Genomic DNA, 17,369 nt, shown 5'->3' with positions numbered 1-17,369 from the left:
GCACAGTGACTACTTTTCTCCATTTAAATAGGCTGAATGACTGATTACAAGATTGGAGACATGTGTGATACTAATTAAAGAAACTAATTAGTTTGAAATATCACTATAATCCAATTATTTATTATCTTTTCTAAGGGGTACCAACAAATGTGTCCAGGCCATTTTAGAATATCTTTGTAGAATAAGCAATAATTCATTTCTTTTCACAGCTTCTTTGCTTTATTCTATGACATACCAAAGGCATGCAAGTATACATGATAAAATAGCTTTTAATTTCATCACTTCTCAGGAGGAATGAAGCATTATTTCAATGAGCTGTAAGGGTACCAACAAATTTGGGCAAGTCTGTATATTCACATTGCTGCTGATTGGGTAACACCTTAGAAACACTCACCAAATAACAGAAAACATACCTCAAAGTTTATTCAACCCAGAAACCGTACAAAATGGTGCAAACCGTTTTCAGATTGAACTTGCCCCTATGCCTCACTTCCCTCATCAGCCCTGACCTTCTGCTTGGTCACCTTCTCACATGTTCTCACGTCTGTCACTACATATACCAGTCCAGATCATTTGTTCCTTTGTCAGGTTGTCCTAGTTGGTATGTTTCTGTCTTGCCAATCAGATATCTCCCTGATGGTACTGCAGAATAGATAAGTGTCTGTCTGTACTTCTCACACTGAGACTATTGATTCTGACCAGATCCCCAACTCCGTCTGCAGAAATGCAGCCCCAAACTTACAAGGAACCTCCACCATGCTTCACTGTTGCCTGCTCATTCTTGTACAGCTCTCCAGTCCTTTAGCAAAAAAAACTGCCTTCTGCTGCAGCATCATCAGTCCATAGCACCTGCTGCCATTTTTCTGCGCCCCAGTTTCTGTGTTTCCATGCATAGTTGAGTCGCATGGTCTTGTTTCCATGTCAGAAGCGTGGCTTTTTGGCTGCAAGTCTTTTCTGCTTCTTCTGCCCACTTACACCCAGCTGATTAGGGTCAACCCATATTCAGAACTTAATTTAACAGTAAGCAATTTATTTCCCTCGCAAAGCAGCACATTTCACTGTGAAAGCTATGGCAACAGAAAAATAGTCAAAGTGTAGACAGGCTACAACAGCTCTACAGGACTGTTTCAGTGCACAGACACACTGGCACATGTTCAGAGAGGCCACCACCCAGGACAACCACATCAACCTTGAGGAATATATATCAGTGACATCATACAAATCAAATGTGTTGATGATTTGGTGATCACTAAGATGATAAAATCACTCTCCAACCAGAAAGCCTGGATGAATGGAGAGGTGAGGGCTCTATACAGAGCCAGAAAAGCTGCTTTTTAGTCAGGTGACAAGGAAGCAAGCAGGGAGTAACGGATTCCATGTAACGATATTACGTAATCAGTATATCAAAAAAAGACTGTATTCCATTACAGTACAGAAAAAAAGACATAATCAGATTACAGGTACATTTGGTAAAAACAGTGATTACACATAGGGATTACGGATAAGCGGAGTACTATTTGCTATTTACAAGTTTTCTGTAAAAACACAAAACTAGGGAGGAACCTGTCACAGATATTGATTGACCTGTAGCCAGTAGTTGAATGTGCATTACAACCCCCACCCCGTCATGCAGGCTCTGTGTGGACTGGTTCCAGCTGCCAGTGAGTGAAGACGGCAGCCGGGCTGGGACCGAGCATGGCCTGCGAGACCGACAGAGGCCAGTTTGACCGCTGGGAATACAGTACCGTGGTGGTTTTCATGCCGGGTTTGGCTCTTGGCACCACTGGGGGTACCAAGCTAACTAGCTACAGATACAGACAGATAATGAACAGTTTACAAAAAGTAAAGATATCCATTAAGATCTTGTGTCCATCAAGAAACTCTGTAAATCATCTTGGTAGCGGATTTGTTGGCCTTTGAGGCTGTGTTCTGTCCTGTTCATGCCGTGTTCACTGGGAGGCTGCAGGGCACAGTTTCCTTGTCCGCTTGCCCGGCTCCGGTTCCCAATCAGGCACCGCTCCACGCCATCATTCCATGCTGTGTCCCTCCGCCACTGGCCTGAAAACCTCCTGTGCTTGAGTAAACACTTCCTCGGTGCTCCGAGCTCCAGTACAGGCAGAGTAAGCTCTTCTGACCATTTGTTGCAGGTTTGTTGCTAACTGAGCTAATTAGATAATGGCAGCTTAGCAACAGCAGTTGCTTCAGCAACAAGTTAAGTTATCTGTCCATCAAGAAACTCTGTAAATCACAGAGTTGATGCAGAGCAACAGGGGGACATCAGAGAGAAAACAAGAAAACATTTTCTCCATCAAATATGATCCAGTTTCAACACAATCAGTAAATAAAGTTGTGTTTTTTTACAATAATCAGTCGGTCCCAGAAACCCTCTGCATCAGCAGCATCATAAAAATTGAGAAAGCTTTTCATTGGGCACAATTAATACAGGCCCCCGAGTGCAGGATGAGTCATCAGCATTTTAAAATACTTTTCCAGGAAATAACTTACTAACTAAGAATACTTACAAAACATTTTGTTTGTCATTGATGGGCCAGTTACTGGCATATTGGTGACACATAGTGCAAGGCATATCATAAAAACATTTAAACGTTGATTTTGATTTCGTGAGAATGGGAGTTTTTATACTTGTATGTTTCTCTAAAAATAGACTGAGCAGACAACGCATCTTTGATACTCTCTTTTCTTTATTTGCTTATTTGGTATTGAAATAATCCAAAAGTAATCGGGTTACATTACTTTTATATTGCGGTATTTGGATAATGTTACTGATTACATTTTTTAACAAGTAAGTACCAATTGTACTGGATTACTTTTTTAAAGTAATCCACCCAACCCTCACAGCACCGTATAGAGACTGAAAGCTGGCATCAAGGAGCCAAAGCAGAGACATCAGCAGAGACTGGAGAGAGACCTCAACACCACCAAAGACATGTGGCAGACCATCAAAAACATCAGAGGCTACAAAAGCAGGAGCTCCCCCATCATGTGTGAGGCCACAGTACCAGATGAACTAAACACCTTTTACGCTCACTTTGATCTCCTCAACAAAGAGTCAGCTGTAAAGTCTACTCCACCTCCAGAGGACTGGCCACTGTTAGTATTCGCAGTAGATGTGAATGTGAGTATGAGTAAACTTGCTGGGGAGGCTGTGGTTCAGGAGGTAGAGCAGGTTGCCTGTTAATCAGGAGATTGGTGGTTCGCTCCTCCTGCACGTCAAAGTGTCCTTGGGCAATATACCGAAGATAGAAGATCAGCTAGTTGATGTTGTTACTGACATTTTTAACATCTCACAGTCTCAGGAGAGGGTTCCCACCTGCTTCAAGACAGCCACCATCGTTCCTGTACCTAAAAAGTCTGCAGTGTCTAGTCTGAACAACTACCGCCCTGTGGCTATCACCCTTCTGATGAAGTGCTTTGAGAAGCTGGTTCTTCAGCACATAAAGAACAACATCCCAGCCAGCCTGGATCCTCACCAGTTTGCTTTCAGAACCAACAGATCCACAGAGGATGCCGTCTCCACTGCCCTCCACTCAGCCCTCACACACATTGAGAAAATCAACACCTACCTATCAGAATACTGTTTGTGGATTTCAGCTGAGCATTCAACACAATCTCCCCATGAAACTGATCAGAAAACTCCAACATGGTGACACCTTGTCGGTGAAGCAGCGAACCAACCGAACCCCATTCCTCAATCCTTCTAAAAGTTATTGACTTGAGAGGGGCGTGAAGTTGCTTGTCACCGTTACAGTGAGCCACCACAACAGAAACTTGAAAGACAAAAAGTCCTTGGAAGGGAAAACTAAGGACACAAAGACAAACTTTTTCCAGCTTTGTAAACTTGGAGACGCCAACACTAAAGCTCAAGCTCAATAAAAGGGGCAAGATACTGTCCAAGTTGAAGAAAGAAAGCATATTGCTTTTTTGCAGGAAACCCATCTGGGTGAAACTGAGCATATAAAAATGGGAAGGTCAGGATTCAAATATGTGGGCTCATCGTCACACAAATCTGGCAACAAGAGAGGGGTTGCAATTTTAATAAGCAATGCCCTCACTTATGAACATATTTATGAAAAAACAGATAGTGAAGGGAGGTATGTATTGATAAAAGGGAAGTTGGAAGGTACTATGCTTTGCTAAATATATATGCACCCCCAAACAGTGAATGGGATTTTTATAAAGAAGGTTTTGACATCATGGCCTCAGAGGCTGAAGGAATTTTATGTGGCGGTGATCTCAACATCTAAATGACAAACTCGACTCATCAAGACTAACTTCTAGACAAATTAGGACACGTAAAAATATAAAGACTATTATGAATGCTATTATTGATGTGTGGAGGGAGCTCTACCCAGCAGACCGTGACTATACTCACTTTTCTCATCAACACTCAACACTGTTTATACACAGATAGACTACTTCCTAATGTTTAGTACAGACTTCAATAGAATTATTAGGGTTATTTATTGTGACATAGGGAATATTGATATCTCAGATCATGGCCCGATTTATCTTACTGTCAATTGAATCAAATATCGAGACAAACACTGTGGAGGCTAAATTCAAGTATAAGTAACAGCCCACAAACCAAAGACGCATTAGTGAAGGAAATTCTAGTATATCTGGACCTAAATGATACAGGGGAGGTGGGGCTCCCCATCCTATGGGATGCACTCAAGGAAGTCATGAGGGGCAACATCATTGCACGTACAGCCCGATTAAAAAAACTGAAACAGGGACAATTAAGGACACTACAGTTAGAATTAAAGCAACTAAAAAAACGAATCAGCAAAATCAAGAAAGTGACTGATTGAATATACACACAGGAAATACAAAAGAAACTTATGTTCCTTAAACAAAAATATTTGGAAGCTGGAGTCAAAGCATCATAATTAGCCTATAAATGAAAGAAAAAACAGGCCAACAGCTCCCTCTATAAAATAAAAAAGAAATCCTGAGACTAATGAGCTTGAGTACAAAACAGGAGATAATTCAACAATTTTTTTTTATATAAAGTTCTATGTGGTTTTGGCTTCCATGAAGATTTTATCAAAATAATTCAAACATTATATGAAAATCCAATAGCCAGATCAAAAGTAAATGGGAGCCTTTCTGCTCCATTTTCTCTTCAGCGGGGCTGTGGGCAGGGGTGTGCGGTTTCTCCTCTCTTGTTTGCCATAAGTAAAAGATGGTGCCGCGGAGGATGGAAGCCTCGGGATTACGCTCCGCAATGCTTTTTGTGTTTTTGTTTATTAACTCTGTTTTCTGCCATCCCTCTCTGGTAACTTTTACCAGAGGAGAGCTCTTAAACATCGGTTTTTCAACTGCTCACATTTGCTGCTTAGCTAACAGAGCTCAGAGGAAAAACAAGGGGAGGCGGACTCTGTCTCTACATAAACGAAGGTTGGTGCACAGATGTCACACTGTTGAAGAAATCATGCAGCCCTCACTTAGAGACATTATTCATAAACTGTAAACCTTTTTACCTTTTTACCTGGTTGCAGTTTACATTCCACCTCAGGCCACCTGAGGCGTTACTACACCAACGTGGGGACATGGCACATCCAGACTCCCTGCTCATTTTCCTCGGGAACTTACACAGAGCAAACCTCAGCCATGAACTTCAAAAGTACAGACAGCATATTAAGTGACCCACCAGGGACACGAACACACTGGACCACTGCTACACAACATTAAAGGACGCCTATCGCTCTGTTCCCCGTGCAGCCTTAGGACTCTGTGATCACTGTCTGGTTCATCTTATCCCGACACACAGGCAAAAACTGAAATCTGCTAAACCTGTTGTAAAGACTGTGAAAAGATGGACCAACGAGTCAAAGCTGGATTTACAGGCCTGCTTTGACTGCACTGACTGGAGTGTTTTTGAGGCTGCAGCCACTGACCTGGACGAACTAACTGACACTGTGACATCTTACATCAGTTTTTGTGAGGACGTGTGTGTGCCGACTAAAACCTTCCGCACATACAACAACCAAAAACCCTGGTTCACAGAGAAACTCAAGCAGCTTTGTCAGACCAAGGAGGAGGCCTTCAGAAGTGGGGACAGAGTCTTTTACAACCAGGCCAGGAACACAATGACTAAAGAGGTCAAAGCTGCAAAGAGGTGCTACGCTGAAAAGCTAAATAACAGCTTTGCAGCCAACGATCCTGCGTCAGTGTGGAGAAGCCTGCGGACACTCACAAACTAGAGGAGACCATCCTCCAACTCTGCTGGTACTCAACGACTGGCAGACAAGCTGAATGGCTTTTATTGTAGGTTTGAAAAGCCCACAGTCACACCTCTCCCCCACTCCAACACCATCTTCAAACAGTCACCTTCCCCCTCTGACAAGCTGTTACCCCCCCTCTCTGAACCCTCACCTGCACTCAAGATCTGTGAAGAGGTTGTGCTCTTCCAGAGGCAGAAGATCAGGAAGGCTCCTGACCCAGACGGTGTGTCTCCATCCTGCCTGAAAATCTGTGCGGACCAGCTGGCCCCCATCTTCACACAGATCTTCTTCCATGATGTAGCCTCCGAACGTTATTAGTCGCTAGTTTCCCTAAACTTAGATTCACTGGGAATTAACAAAGCTTCTTCTTTTTTGGTGTTTTATGATGGTTGGCATTCATAAATGTTGCATTACCGCCACCTACTGGATTAAACAGTTTCCCAGAGTGAAATATTTACAGTGTCCACCCACCAAACCAAGCTTACAGTTTATCTGTGGTTTGAGCTGCGCATGTTAAAAAACACTAATAACAAAGACCATATGCAAAGGCCGGCCCCCTGATCTTTTGTTTGGGGCATGTTTGGATGGGATGGAGGAATGTGGGTGACAGGAATGGTGGGACACACAAACACAAAACACACAAACCGCTTTCCAATTATAGTGGTATGATGCCATGCCCATTGTTTGCATTTGTAGCACCCCCTAGTGGTTGATTAGAATGTAACGTTCAGGGTATGTTTATCCTGTGACATGTGTGAAGATTAGGATAAGGATATCTTAAAACAAACCAGTTTCACACTAATAATACATGTCAAAAGTCAAAAATACCTTGACCTTTTTTGTGCTGGTTTTTACATTTGAAGACAGATTGTTTAATGAACCACTTCAAAGAAAAACCAGGCATATTGGACTGTTGTGTGTATTTTCTTTCTCCTCCAAATGGCAAATAAACATGCATAGACACACACACACACACAATGTAATGTGTACGCACTGTATGTTATATTTTTGGGTTTTCTGTTACAGGAGCCAGATTCAAAGGTAGACATTGAGACCAGTGAGGGGATGGGCAGAGTGGATGAAGGAGTAGAGGAGTTCTTCACCAAGAAAATCATCCCTGACTATGCACTGTGAGTTGAACTTATACATGCACACACAAAATCACTATATCAACAACTCTAATATCCAGTTAAGGCGCAGCTCATGACATGACAACTCACAGTTGTGAGTTGTCAACAACGTTTTCAGCTCAGCAGTCAGAAAAATAGTGACAGAGCAGTGATGGAGAGATTTGACAAAGAAATGCTAATACATCTCAGCCCTCGACATAGTCTGAGGTGGCTTAATGTCCCATTAAAATGCTTGCAACCTTTTTTGGTTTGTTTGTTTGTTTGTTTTATCTGTGTACATATATGCATGTTATATTGGGGGTGCCATGAAGGGATGCTGTGGTCTTTTCTTAAATGTTTTGGTATTTAGTCTACTCTCACATGATATCGAGGCATAAGGGGACCACTAGAGGACACACCATTTCCCTGACACAAACTGGTATTTCTAAAAGAAGAATGTGCAGTGAGAATGTGCACACCTCATGCAGACTTCAGACCAGGTGTACACAGTTTTCCAGAGAGCTGTGGGTGGTATGATAACTCTGACACAGACACACACCGAAAAAAAATAGTGTCACCACATGTGTTGACTCAGGAATAAAGGGATTGGACCCGAAATGCAGGACACCCAGGCAGAGCATATACAGTTTATGGTATTTATTTTAATGAAAAGTGGAAGAAACTTATGAAGAGTGCCTATCCCTAAATAAAATCATGCATGTTCATATTGCGATGACAGTGAAAATATGATTTATCAGTCAGCACTATGGTACACGAGTTCTCCCATTACCTGCATAACCTAGCTACTCCAGCTCATATGTTTTGTTGTTGTTGTTTTTTCACATAATTAACAAATAAGTAGGATCACACAGCATTAAAGTTACATTCAGATGACAGTAAAACAAATGCACATTCAGAAGCAGAGGGGAGTAAAGCAAGTAGCACATACTTGTTTACTTGTTAATGAAAAGGATGGAAATAGAATCTTCGGTACCCATATAGGTCCACAGAAGTCCATGTATAACTGGATCAGTTAGCAGAGTTTAGCTGTGAAGTGGACAGCTATAAAAAGCTGTGTAGCAAAAAAAAAAATGAATGAAGGAAATATCTCCTGTGTTTTACCTTCTTTAAACATCACACATCTGTCTCATGAGGGTGTTTGTTTCCACATTCAACTCACCAAACACACTGTTGAAATTAGAGGAGTCTGCAAAACTTTTGATTATCTTTAAAAAATCTTTTTTGAACATTTCCTACCAACATTGTTTAATCACTTCTAAATGAGTGTACAGCAACTACAGAATGGTTGAAGGGGCAGTCCACTGAATTAACATGTCAGCTCAGTTTACTTGTCATGAGAAGTGCTAACAGTTGTATAATGTCTTCTGTGGCTCTGGGGGAGCAAAAGGCCTGCATTACAAACGGAATCCCCAAATTTATGAAAGTGCAATACTAAATCACTGGAGTGCTCCTTTAAAGTAACTTTTGGAAAACAGGTGGTTGCAAACAAATTTTTATAAATACACATGCTGTTCCAAAACAAGTTTAAAATGTATTCTATGGAGGCAGCTTGTATATTAAGTGTGGTTTGTACTGTATGCACATCGTGTCACTGACACAATATTTTGACAAGCCGGAATGTTGAGCCTGTTCACACTGTGGAGATCAAAGCCTATATTCTGTGAACAGACCCGCTTTGATTTAATTTCTAGTGTACTACCACCTTTATAGTTACATGCATCACATTTATTAACGTGACTATAACACACAAAAAAGTTAAACCCCACACAAACACTGACAGAGTTGGCAGGAGTTATACACTAGAATAGTGTGAAAACAGGCAGCTCTCGCTTGGGACCAACTTCCACACTTATTGATGATAAATTGTTCTTTGTCCCATTCTTGATGCTCTAAATTATTGACTATTTACTGTAATTGGGTAAGTAAACAGAGAGCTTCTACCGTTATATGCTGTTTTGTTTTTTTGCATTTTCAAGAAAACAAAGTACAAACACTCCTGATAAATGCTGCTTAGATAAGAGAGTACTGTTATTTCAGCCGTGTAGCTGTATGTGTAGACTGCATGGTGAATGTTTTTTTGTAACACAAACTGTATTCAACAAATCCTGTGTGCCTGAGTTTACTCTGTCATTTGACTGAACACAATCTGATAAAGATGGTTGTTAATGTTTAGCCCGATATTAAGAATGAAATGCCATTTTGTAATCACTCAGTCAGTCTGACATTGTTTGTGGTTTCTGTTTGGAAGTGCATTATTTTGCCATAATTGCTGTGACTGATGTAACCATCCACTTAAATTTAAGTCAGCACCAAAGCTGTGTTAGTGACGGCTAGGAGCAGTTAGTGTGTGATAAAATAATTTCTCCATCTGTGAATGTAACTGGTTCAAGCGTTATAACTGATGACATTAGTGTGACTGTGATCATGTGTTAGCAGGTGGTTATTGAGGGGATGGTAACCATCTCTTGTGATCATTATTTCAGGTTTACCAGCCATCAGGAGCCTCATTACAGAAACTTCTGAAATACTTTCTTATCTCAGTTTAGGATCACATTTAGGATTTTTCTGTCTGATTTTGCCATCTGTTCAAATCTTTATCCTGGGCCGACACGATTAATGCTTTGACTCATCGCTAAAACGGAATGCCTGTCTTTTCTTGTCCATTATAGCAAGCTCGCTAACCAGTGACAAGTGAAGACAGCCATTGTCATGGATACAGGCAGTCTCATGTACATTCTGAACACAGATACTGGCATGACAGGATCAGTGCCGATTGACGAATCTGGTTTGCAGTTCTATTTAGGATTATTTAAATTAAGATAAGATACAAGGTCTGAGATAGGACAGGACACAGCCATGAGTTAAGAACTGCTTCTGTAAAACTTTATTTAAGATAGGACAAGCAGGAATTCTTTCTGTAATGAGGCCCCTGGTTCGAACCTATAGTTTAGCCTATATGATGATAGCCTAAACTCTAATTATACTTCCCATGTCTGTGTAGTGGGGAGTCCAACATTCAATATTCAATTATAGAACCATGTCCAGTGACCTTTGTCGTCATCAGTCATGTAGCAGAAGCATCACATCAGCAGCTGCTGTCCACCGCAGCTGTTCATCCACAGAACTGGAGTTCACAGCCCAATACACAATCCTGTTGTTCTGTCTGTAAGTGGAGAAAATAGATTTGAAGCCTAAAAACTGTTCCTCCCCCAACCAGTGTAGGCAGCAGCAGTGGTTGCAATGAAATATCTGTTCCCTTCATGGATGGATTTATGTGTGTTATGGCAGAATCACCTCACAACCCAATGCTGTTACAGTAGACTACAAAAACATGGATTCTGTAGACGGGGTGTTAGAAAGTCTGTGCATGTCACTGCATGAATCATTGAAATCAAAAGGATCACTTGGCTGAATGAGCTCTGCTTTTAGATTAAGAGGTGTATACAGAGTTTACATTTTTGCGTTGTGATGGAATTATTAGTAATATTCCAGTTCAACCAAGGCATTTTTATTTAAATCTCCAGCCATTCATTTCTGAGGTACTTCTAGTTGGTCAGCAGACATTTTGACCTGACGGTGATGTTCGATAAAAAGTCAGGGTAACCAAAATAATTAGGGGACAATGAATATCCAGCCCAACTTTTCTGGCCTCTAGTAGAGCAGAAAGTAGGAATCACTGAGAGATGTTTTTGCTCTGTCTTCTGTTTGCATGACCTTTCTTGTTGTGTACCTGAATTGAGCATGTGTCTTGAGTCCTGTAGCAGTAGTTGTAGTACTGAGTGTCTCTTCTTGTCTGTTGCTCTTTCTGCTGTCTCCCTGCTGCAGAAAAGGCCAGTGGGAGGAGTCAAACCCTGCCCAAGCCACTCCCTCAGAGTCAAGCTTCACCCCCTCAGCCTCAACCCCCTTTTCCTCTTCATCTGACAATATCACATCCTCTACCACCACCGTCACCTCTCTCTCTGTCTCATCTACTGATACATCCTTTACTACCACTGATGTTGCACCCCTCTCTACTTCCTCTACTCCCCCCACCCCTTCTTCTGTCACCACCACTACCACGCTTCCCACCAAAAACATCAAGAAAAAGTTTGGCGACTTCTTTGCCTTCAAGAGGGCTCGAGCCAGCAGAGCTGCCAAGGCAGGAGGGGGAGAGGGAGGAGGAGGAGGAGGAGGAGAGGGGGTGAAGGTTAAAAGGACCTCCATTGCAGACCTCATTCGACCCCTCCGTGAGGCCAAAGAAAGGGAGAGAGAGAGGGACAGGGACAAGGAGAGAGAGAAGGGGAGAGGGGCAAGATCAGTGGAGGATGTTAACGTTTGTAATGATGCTGCCACCACAGAAGGAACCGTTGCCACCAGCCACCATCTTGCAGACGATGCGAGAGGAACGATGGGACCTGCCAAGACATTAACCACGGTGATGCCTCCCAGTGAGACAGCTCCCTCTTACCCCACTATTGCCACAAGCCCTGACCTCACTACTGCTATGCTTTCCAACCTGGAAGAAGAGGAACTTCCGGTCTTGCCAGGTCGCATCCCAAGTCCTGTGGTCACCTCCCATCTAACTGAGCAGTTGGGAGGGACTCCATTAGGAGAGAGGAGACTCAATGTGACCAAGAGGTCTTTAAGGGAGGGCAAGAGCCAGAGTCTCATTCTGCTTACGGGATTAGAGCCTGAAGACAAGGATGACACACACAGTAAGGTCAGTCTGACAATACACCGAACACAGATCAGATGTCAGCTCAACTCATAGGAGAAGGGACGACCCTTTTTGGGCTAGCACTGTAAATTACATATAAATACTGCTGAGAACCAGGCCTTACATTAGAGACAGACCTTGATTTCTTATTTCCCATGTTTAAGTAAAACTTATTTGGCTCTTCATGTAGTCAGACTGAAATTAGCTTCCCATTCATTTCTAAGCACAATGGGGCGAAACAGCTTAGAGTCATGAATTGACCTGCTAAATGAGCTTAGCTTGACGTCTGATGGAATTCAATTCAATTCAATTCAATTTTTATTTATATAGCACCAAATCACAACAACAGTTATCTCACAGCGCTTTTCATAAAAGAGCAGGTCTAGACCGTACTCTGTGATGTTATTTACAGAAGCCCAACAGTTCCCACCAAGAGCAGCACTAGGCGACAGAGGCAAGGAAAAACTTCCTTTTAAGAGGCAGAAACCTCGAGCAGAACCATGGCTCAGGGTGGGCGGCCATCTGCCTCGACCGGTTGGGGGTGAAGGAGAGAGGGAGGGAGAGAGAGAGAGAGAGAGAGGGAGAGAGAGAGAGAGAGAGAGAGAGAGAGAGGGAGAAGGCAAGAGAGGAACAGAGAGATGGAAGGAGAGAGAGAGGGAGGGAGGCAGCCTACACACAGGTGACTCGCAGCCACAGATCCAGACTCCACAGCTCCAGAGCCAGAAAACCTGCAGGAAGTGATAGGAGGAGAGAGCAGAGGGACGAGAAAGCACAAGACTACCGGAAAGGGGGGAAGTCGAGTTAGTAGCATACATTAATGGGATGAGGTTGCATACAGAGGGAGAGAACAAGTGAAATTGTGAGGCTCTCCATGTGTAAATGGTGAAATAATACATGCAGCAATGAAGAAGTGTGCAGATTGACTATAGTGGGTGCAAGGATCGTGACATTTGTTGTTAGACATGTTACCTCTCACGGTTTATGTAAACAACCCAAACCACACTAGTTTCCTGTCCAACCTGCTTTGGCCACACCACGCGAGTAAATTTTACCAGGAAGATTTCAGTCTGACTGTATTAGTCTGCTAGTATTGAAATGATGGCTCACATATTAACTTTAGCACAATGTCCATTTCCACAGCAGTACTTTCATAAATAGCGACAACAATAGAACTCTTTACTCTGCTGATCAAAATTTTAATTTTAATTGAAAAACTTTTGTGATTGACAATTTTTTTAATAGTCATTTCAACTTTGCCTCTTTCTTTCATTTAGAGTTAAACTTCACTCATTTAAACTTCTCCTGCATTCCTGCCTAGATGTTTTACACAAAAGGCCAGTTTCACTGGCAGTATCTACAGTTTAACAACAGATAAAAAACAGCAAAGTAGAAGCAATGGAATTTATTAATGACTGAGAACAGTATTTCTGTAGAAGACATGAAAGGCCACTTATAGGCATGCACCCCTTAAAAGTAAGAATAACCTGATGGCAATTTAACATGTTGGTGTCATTCTTCCTGGTCATTAGGTCACACCTCATAATATTTCTGTACCACAGCACAAGTTTGAACGGAATGCGGTCAGATTAACAAAGAGAGAGAGAGAGAGATAAATGTGAATTTAGTTCTTCCTTCTATCATCAGTGTAATACATTTGTCTCTGGGAAACACTGTGAGAGAGCCAATAACCAGGGGCAGCGAGTGCCTCCCACAACAAACACCATAAGGCCATGCTAACCATGTAGCAATGTATTCATACTGCACACCTAAGTTGTTGAGACGATTATTCTCAGATCAGATAAAAATTATATCTGCCCTCTCGAGCAAAAGAGTTTAAAAACCCATGACAACCACAGTAATAATCTGACCAATAGTCTCTCCCCTTCACATGCAGAATGTGACCTGATAGGAGTTAAAGAGGGTTGCAACTTAACATCCTGTCAGTGCTTGTGTGTGTTCCTCACACTCACAATGATCATTTATTAAGGCTTCAGCTACAAAATAAGTTTTAAAATCCATCAGTGATGCAGCCTGTGTCATGGCTGAACAGCCATCACTTAAGAGATGAAAGCAGCAATGTTACATATTCCATGTCTGAAGTGCTAAACAGTAGAGTAGTGAGTGTGACATGATGTTGTTGTTGTACTGATGGAATTAGTGCTATGGAAATGTATGTTATAATGAACATGCCATGTGAGCCATGATAGTGTAGGACATTCACTTCCTCTCTTCAGCAGGCCTTTACTAAGGATTGGCCATTAATTGTTCGTTCTGGCCATGTAACAACTATTATTTGAGACTTGTCAGTCATTTGAATGCCAGATTTTATTTAAACATTTACATATCTAGACCTGCTCTGTATGAAACGTGCAATGAGATAACTTTTGTTATGAATTGGCGCCATATATTTTGAATTGAACTGAATATCATAAATGCAGGATGAAAAAAAAAATTTAAAAAAATAAAAAATAAATGCAGGATGATGATGAAATGAGTCCCTCTGAGTCAAATGCTTCTTTATGTAGCTAACAAATGACAAATCCAGGTCAAACCAGACCACTTTAGATCAAACCAGAACTAAAGCTACAGTCACACTATCTGGTCTAATTGTGTGGATCCATGCTGGCATTTCCAGGTCATTTTTGTAAGGATTTGTCTACATTGAAACACCTTAACAACAAAAATATCTAAATCTCTTCATCATGCTTTTTTCAGTTGTGTTTTCAGTGTTTGTTGTATGTTTCACAACCAATATCTGGTTAGAAGTGGGTCAGAGAGTCGTCAATTAGTTAATATGCTTCTGTGTGATCACCTGTACTGTGTATTCTCTGCTTTCTCTTGTTCTACAAATGAACAAGCGTGAAATAGTGACTGCAGCTCATGTTATACTTTAAACTGTGCTTTGGGTGAGAAAAACACAGGCCTACTGTGGGTAGAGAACAAATATTGTGTTTTGTGCATTCTGGTACCAAACAACTCTGGTCATCAGGACAGATATATATGTTGAAATAAATAGACACATTTACCATGTCACTATTTGTCATTTTATCAAATCTGAAAAGTTTAATTGTTGTTGTTTCAAACCACATACATAATTTGGATACATAATTTGAGCTGACAGATAAGAGATGTAACAAGAGCCAAGAACCTGTAAGTGAATCAAATTTGTCAATGAATGTGATTGAATCTATCGGTTTGGCGACTGGTATGGGTAGATATCAGCTTACTGTATGTGTGTTGTGCGTGTGAACACACATTTACGAAATGTTCATGTTTCATCTTCTAGAAACATGCATCTGAGAGCACATCTAATTTTGAACAGAGGATTCAGGTGATGCTGCACAGAATGGGCGTGGCCAAAACTCCACCTTCCACCAAGATGAGCCAGGTAGGATGGGTGTGGCCCACGGTTTAGATCAATTAACGGGCAACCTGCTCTTCCTCCTGAGCCACCGCCTTCCCAGATGGGTTTGCTTCTTTTAATTTAATAAAGATAATTCAGAAAGTGATGTTTGCGTTTATTTGTATTATTAACAGGGCTGACCCTGAAGTCCATGGAGGTTCCTTAACGTGTGTCTAAATTTAGCACTTCATGTGAAACTGACACGTTGTGTGACTGTTTGGCCAATAGTACAATTAGATCGGCTATCAACTGTTGAAGGGATGATCAGCGATTGTTTTTTATCCACCGATATTAAGGCGATTTTTAACTAACTCACTATCAGAACTAAGATGACATAAAAATAGTCCAAACACACTGTGCCCAGGGGCCTCCTCACACCTTGAAGAATAATTCTGCTTTATTACAACATGGGTCTTTTTTTTCTCCATAGTTTTCCATAGTTCATCATTCCTATCAATAATACAACAGCTGGCAACACAATGACATCACTAAAAAGAAGTCAGAAATATGAATCAGGTTGGAAACACAGGCTACACAAATTTGCTTGGAAGAGGAACAAAGGTGAAAGAATACCCAAACTTTCTGTTGTAAACATCCATCACAGTTTGAAGGCCCACTGACCTACTGTACATACTGTAGTGTGCACACAGTATTCCTGTGTAATGAGAGGGATTGTTACCATAATAGGTGGTGTACTCACTTTCAGTTTTATCTTCAAATAGCCTTGTTTATATAATCTAAATAAATTGATGGTCTTTTTCCAAGTTGTGTGTGGCCTGTCAGGCTTTGTAGCAGTGATATCGCCATGTTCCCAGATTTCAGCAATTAGCTTGGTTGTCGATCAAATGTGGTAGTTTAATGCTGTCCATTGTGTCTGTTGTAGAATAAAGACGAGGAGTTGAGAAAGGCCAATTCTGAAGGTAAGTGTAAGTCTATCGTAGCCACATCAGTTATTTTATGTTTTAACATATTGGATTTTACAATCTTCAGCAATCAGCACTTAAAACTAAAAAGTATAAAGTTAAAAAGTATAGGATGTGGGATGTGGATGGTATTTGTTTCATAAAACATAGTGAAAAGAACCTGATATCCGGATGTATCTTAGAAATTAAATAATTGATTCACAATATGTTTTTGTTGAGATTGGCCAAAGTAATGTGAGCATCTTCTTGTGTAAATGGATGAATCTGACTTTGTGGGAACCAAACTAACCCTGGAAATGACATATTACGTATGACCATGTTTGAATGTTTGACGACAACACTTGCAGCAAAGAAGGTTAAAGACAAGGGCAACTGGACTTGGTTGAAGATACTGGAAGACGTTTCGTCCCTCAGCCAAAGGAAACTCAGCTATTTAACCTCAGTGGGGTCGTTTGCCAGGGTCATCGATACTGTTGGTTCGTTAGTGTTCCTGGTTGCTGTAACGACAGTTACATTTCATTACAGTCGTTAGGACTCCCGGTGGCCAAGACTGAACGGCCATCGTTGGTATCTTCACCTGAGGCCAATAGGTTACGTTTGTTGAGTTTCCTGGGAAGTGATGAAAGGACAGCATTGTAAGTGGGGGATAAGTGGTGGCGTAGACCCCCTCCCCTGTTCAATGACGGCTTCTCGACCCTGGTGTAGATGCTTCCTTGACACCTCTTTCAAACCATCCATCTTCTCTGTCTAAAATGTGGACCTGGTGGTCCTCAAACGAGTGTCCTCTGTCCTTCAGATGTAAGTAGACTGCAGAGTCTTGACCTGAGGAGTTGGCCCTTCTGTGTTGAGCCATGCGTTTGTGTAGTGGTTGTTTAGTCTCCCCAATATACAGGTCTGTGCATTCCTCACTGCATTGGACCGCATACACTAGATTGCTTTTCTTGTGTTTGGGTGTGCGGTCTTTGGGGT

The 17,369-nt window shown here is 41.6% G+C and overlaps 1 protein-coding gene across 1 annotated transcript in view; it reads left to right on the top strand.

The window, feature by feature from the left end:
* Positions 1–17,369, top strand: part of LOC123962258 (proteoglycan 4-like) — a 49,556-nt gene that overhangs the window by 22,595 nt on the left and 9,592 nt on the right. The window contains exons 11-14 of the mRNA XM_046038285.1: positions 7,275–7,378; positions 11,204–12,077; positions 15,361–15,462; positions 16,361–16,397. Of these exons, the coding sequence (XP_045894241.1) occupies positions 7,275–7,378; positions 11,204–12,077; positions 15,361–15,462; positions 16,361–16,397 (1,117 nt within the window). The remainder of the gene's footprint in view (positions 1–7,274; positions 7,379–11,203; positions 12,078–15,360; positions 15,463–16,360; positions 16,398–17,369) is intronic.

The sequence above is a fragment of the Micropterus dolomieu genome, linkage group LG22, assembly GCF_021292245.1.
Source record: "Micropterus dolomieu isolate WLL.071019.BEF.003 ecotype Adirondacks linkage group LG22, ASM2129224v1, whole genome shotgun sequence".
NCBI lineage: Eukaryota > Metazoa > Chordata > Actinopteri > Centrarchiformes > Centrarchidae > Micropterus > Micropterus dolomieu.
Note: the sequence above shows the minus strand (reverse complement) of the source record. Positions and strands in the feature narration are given on the sequence as shown.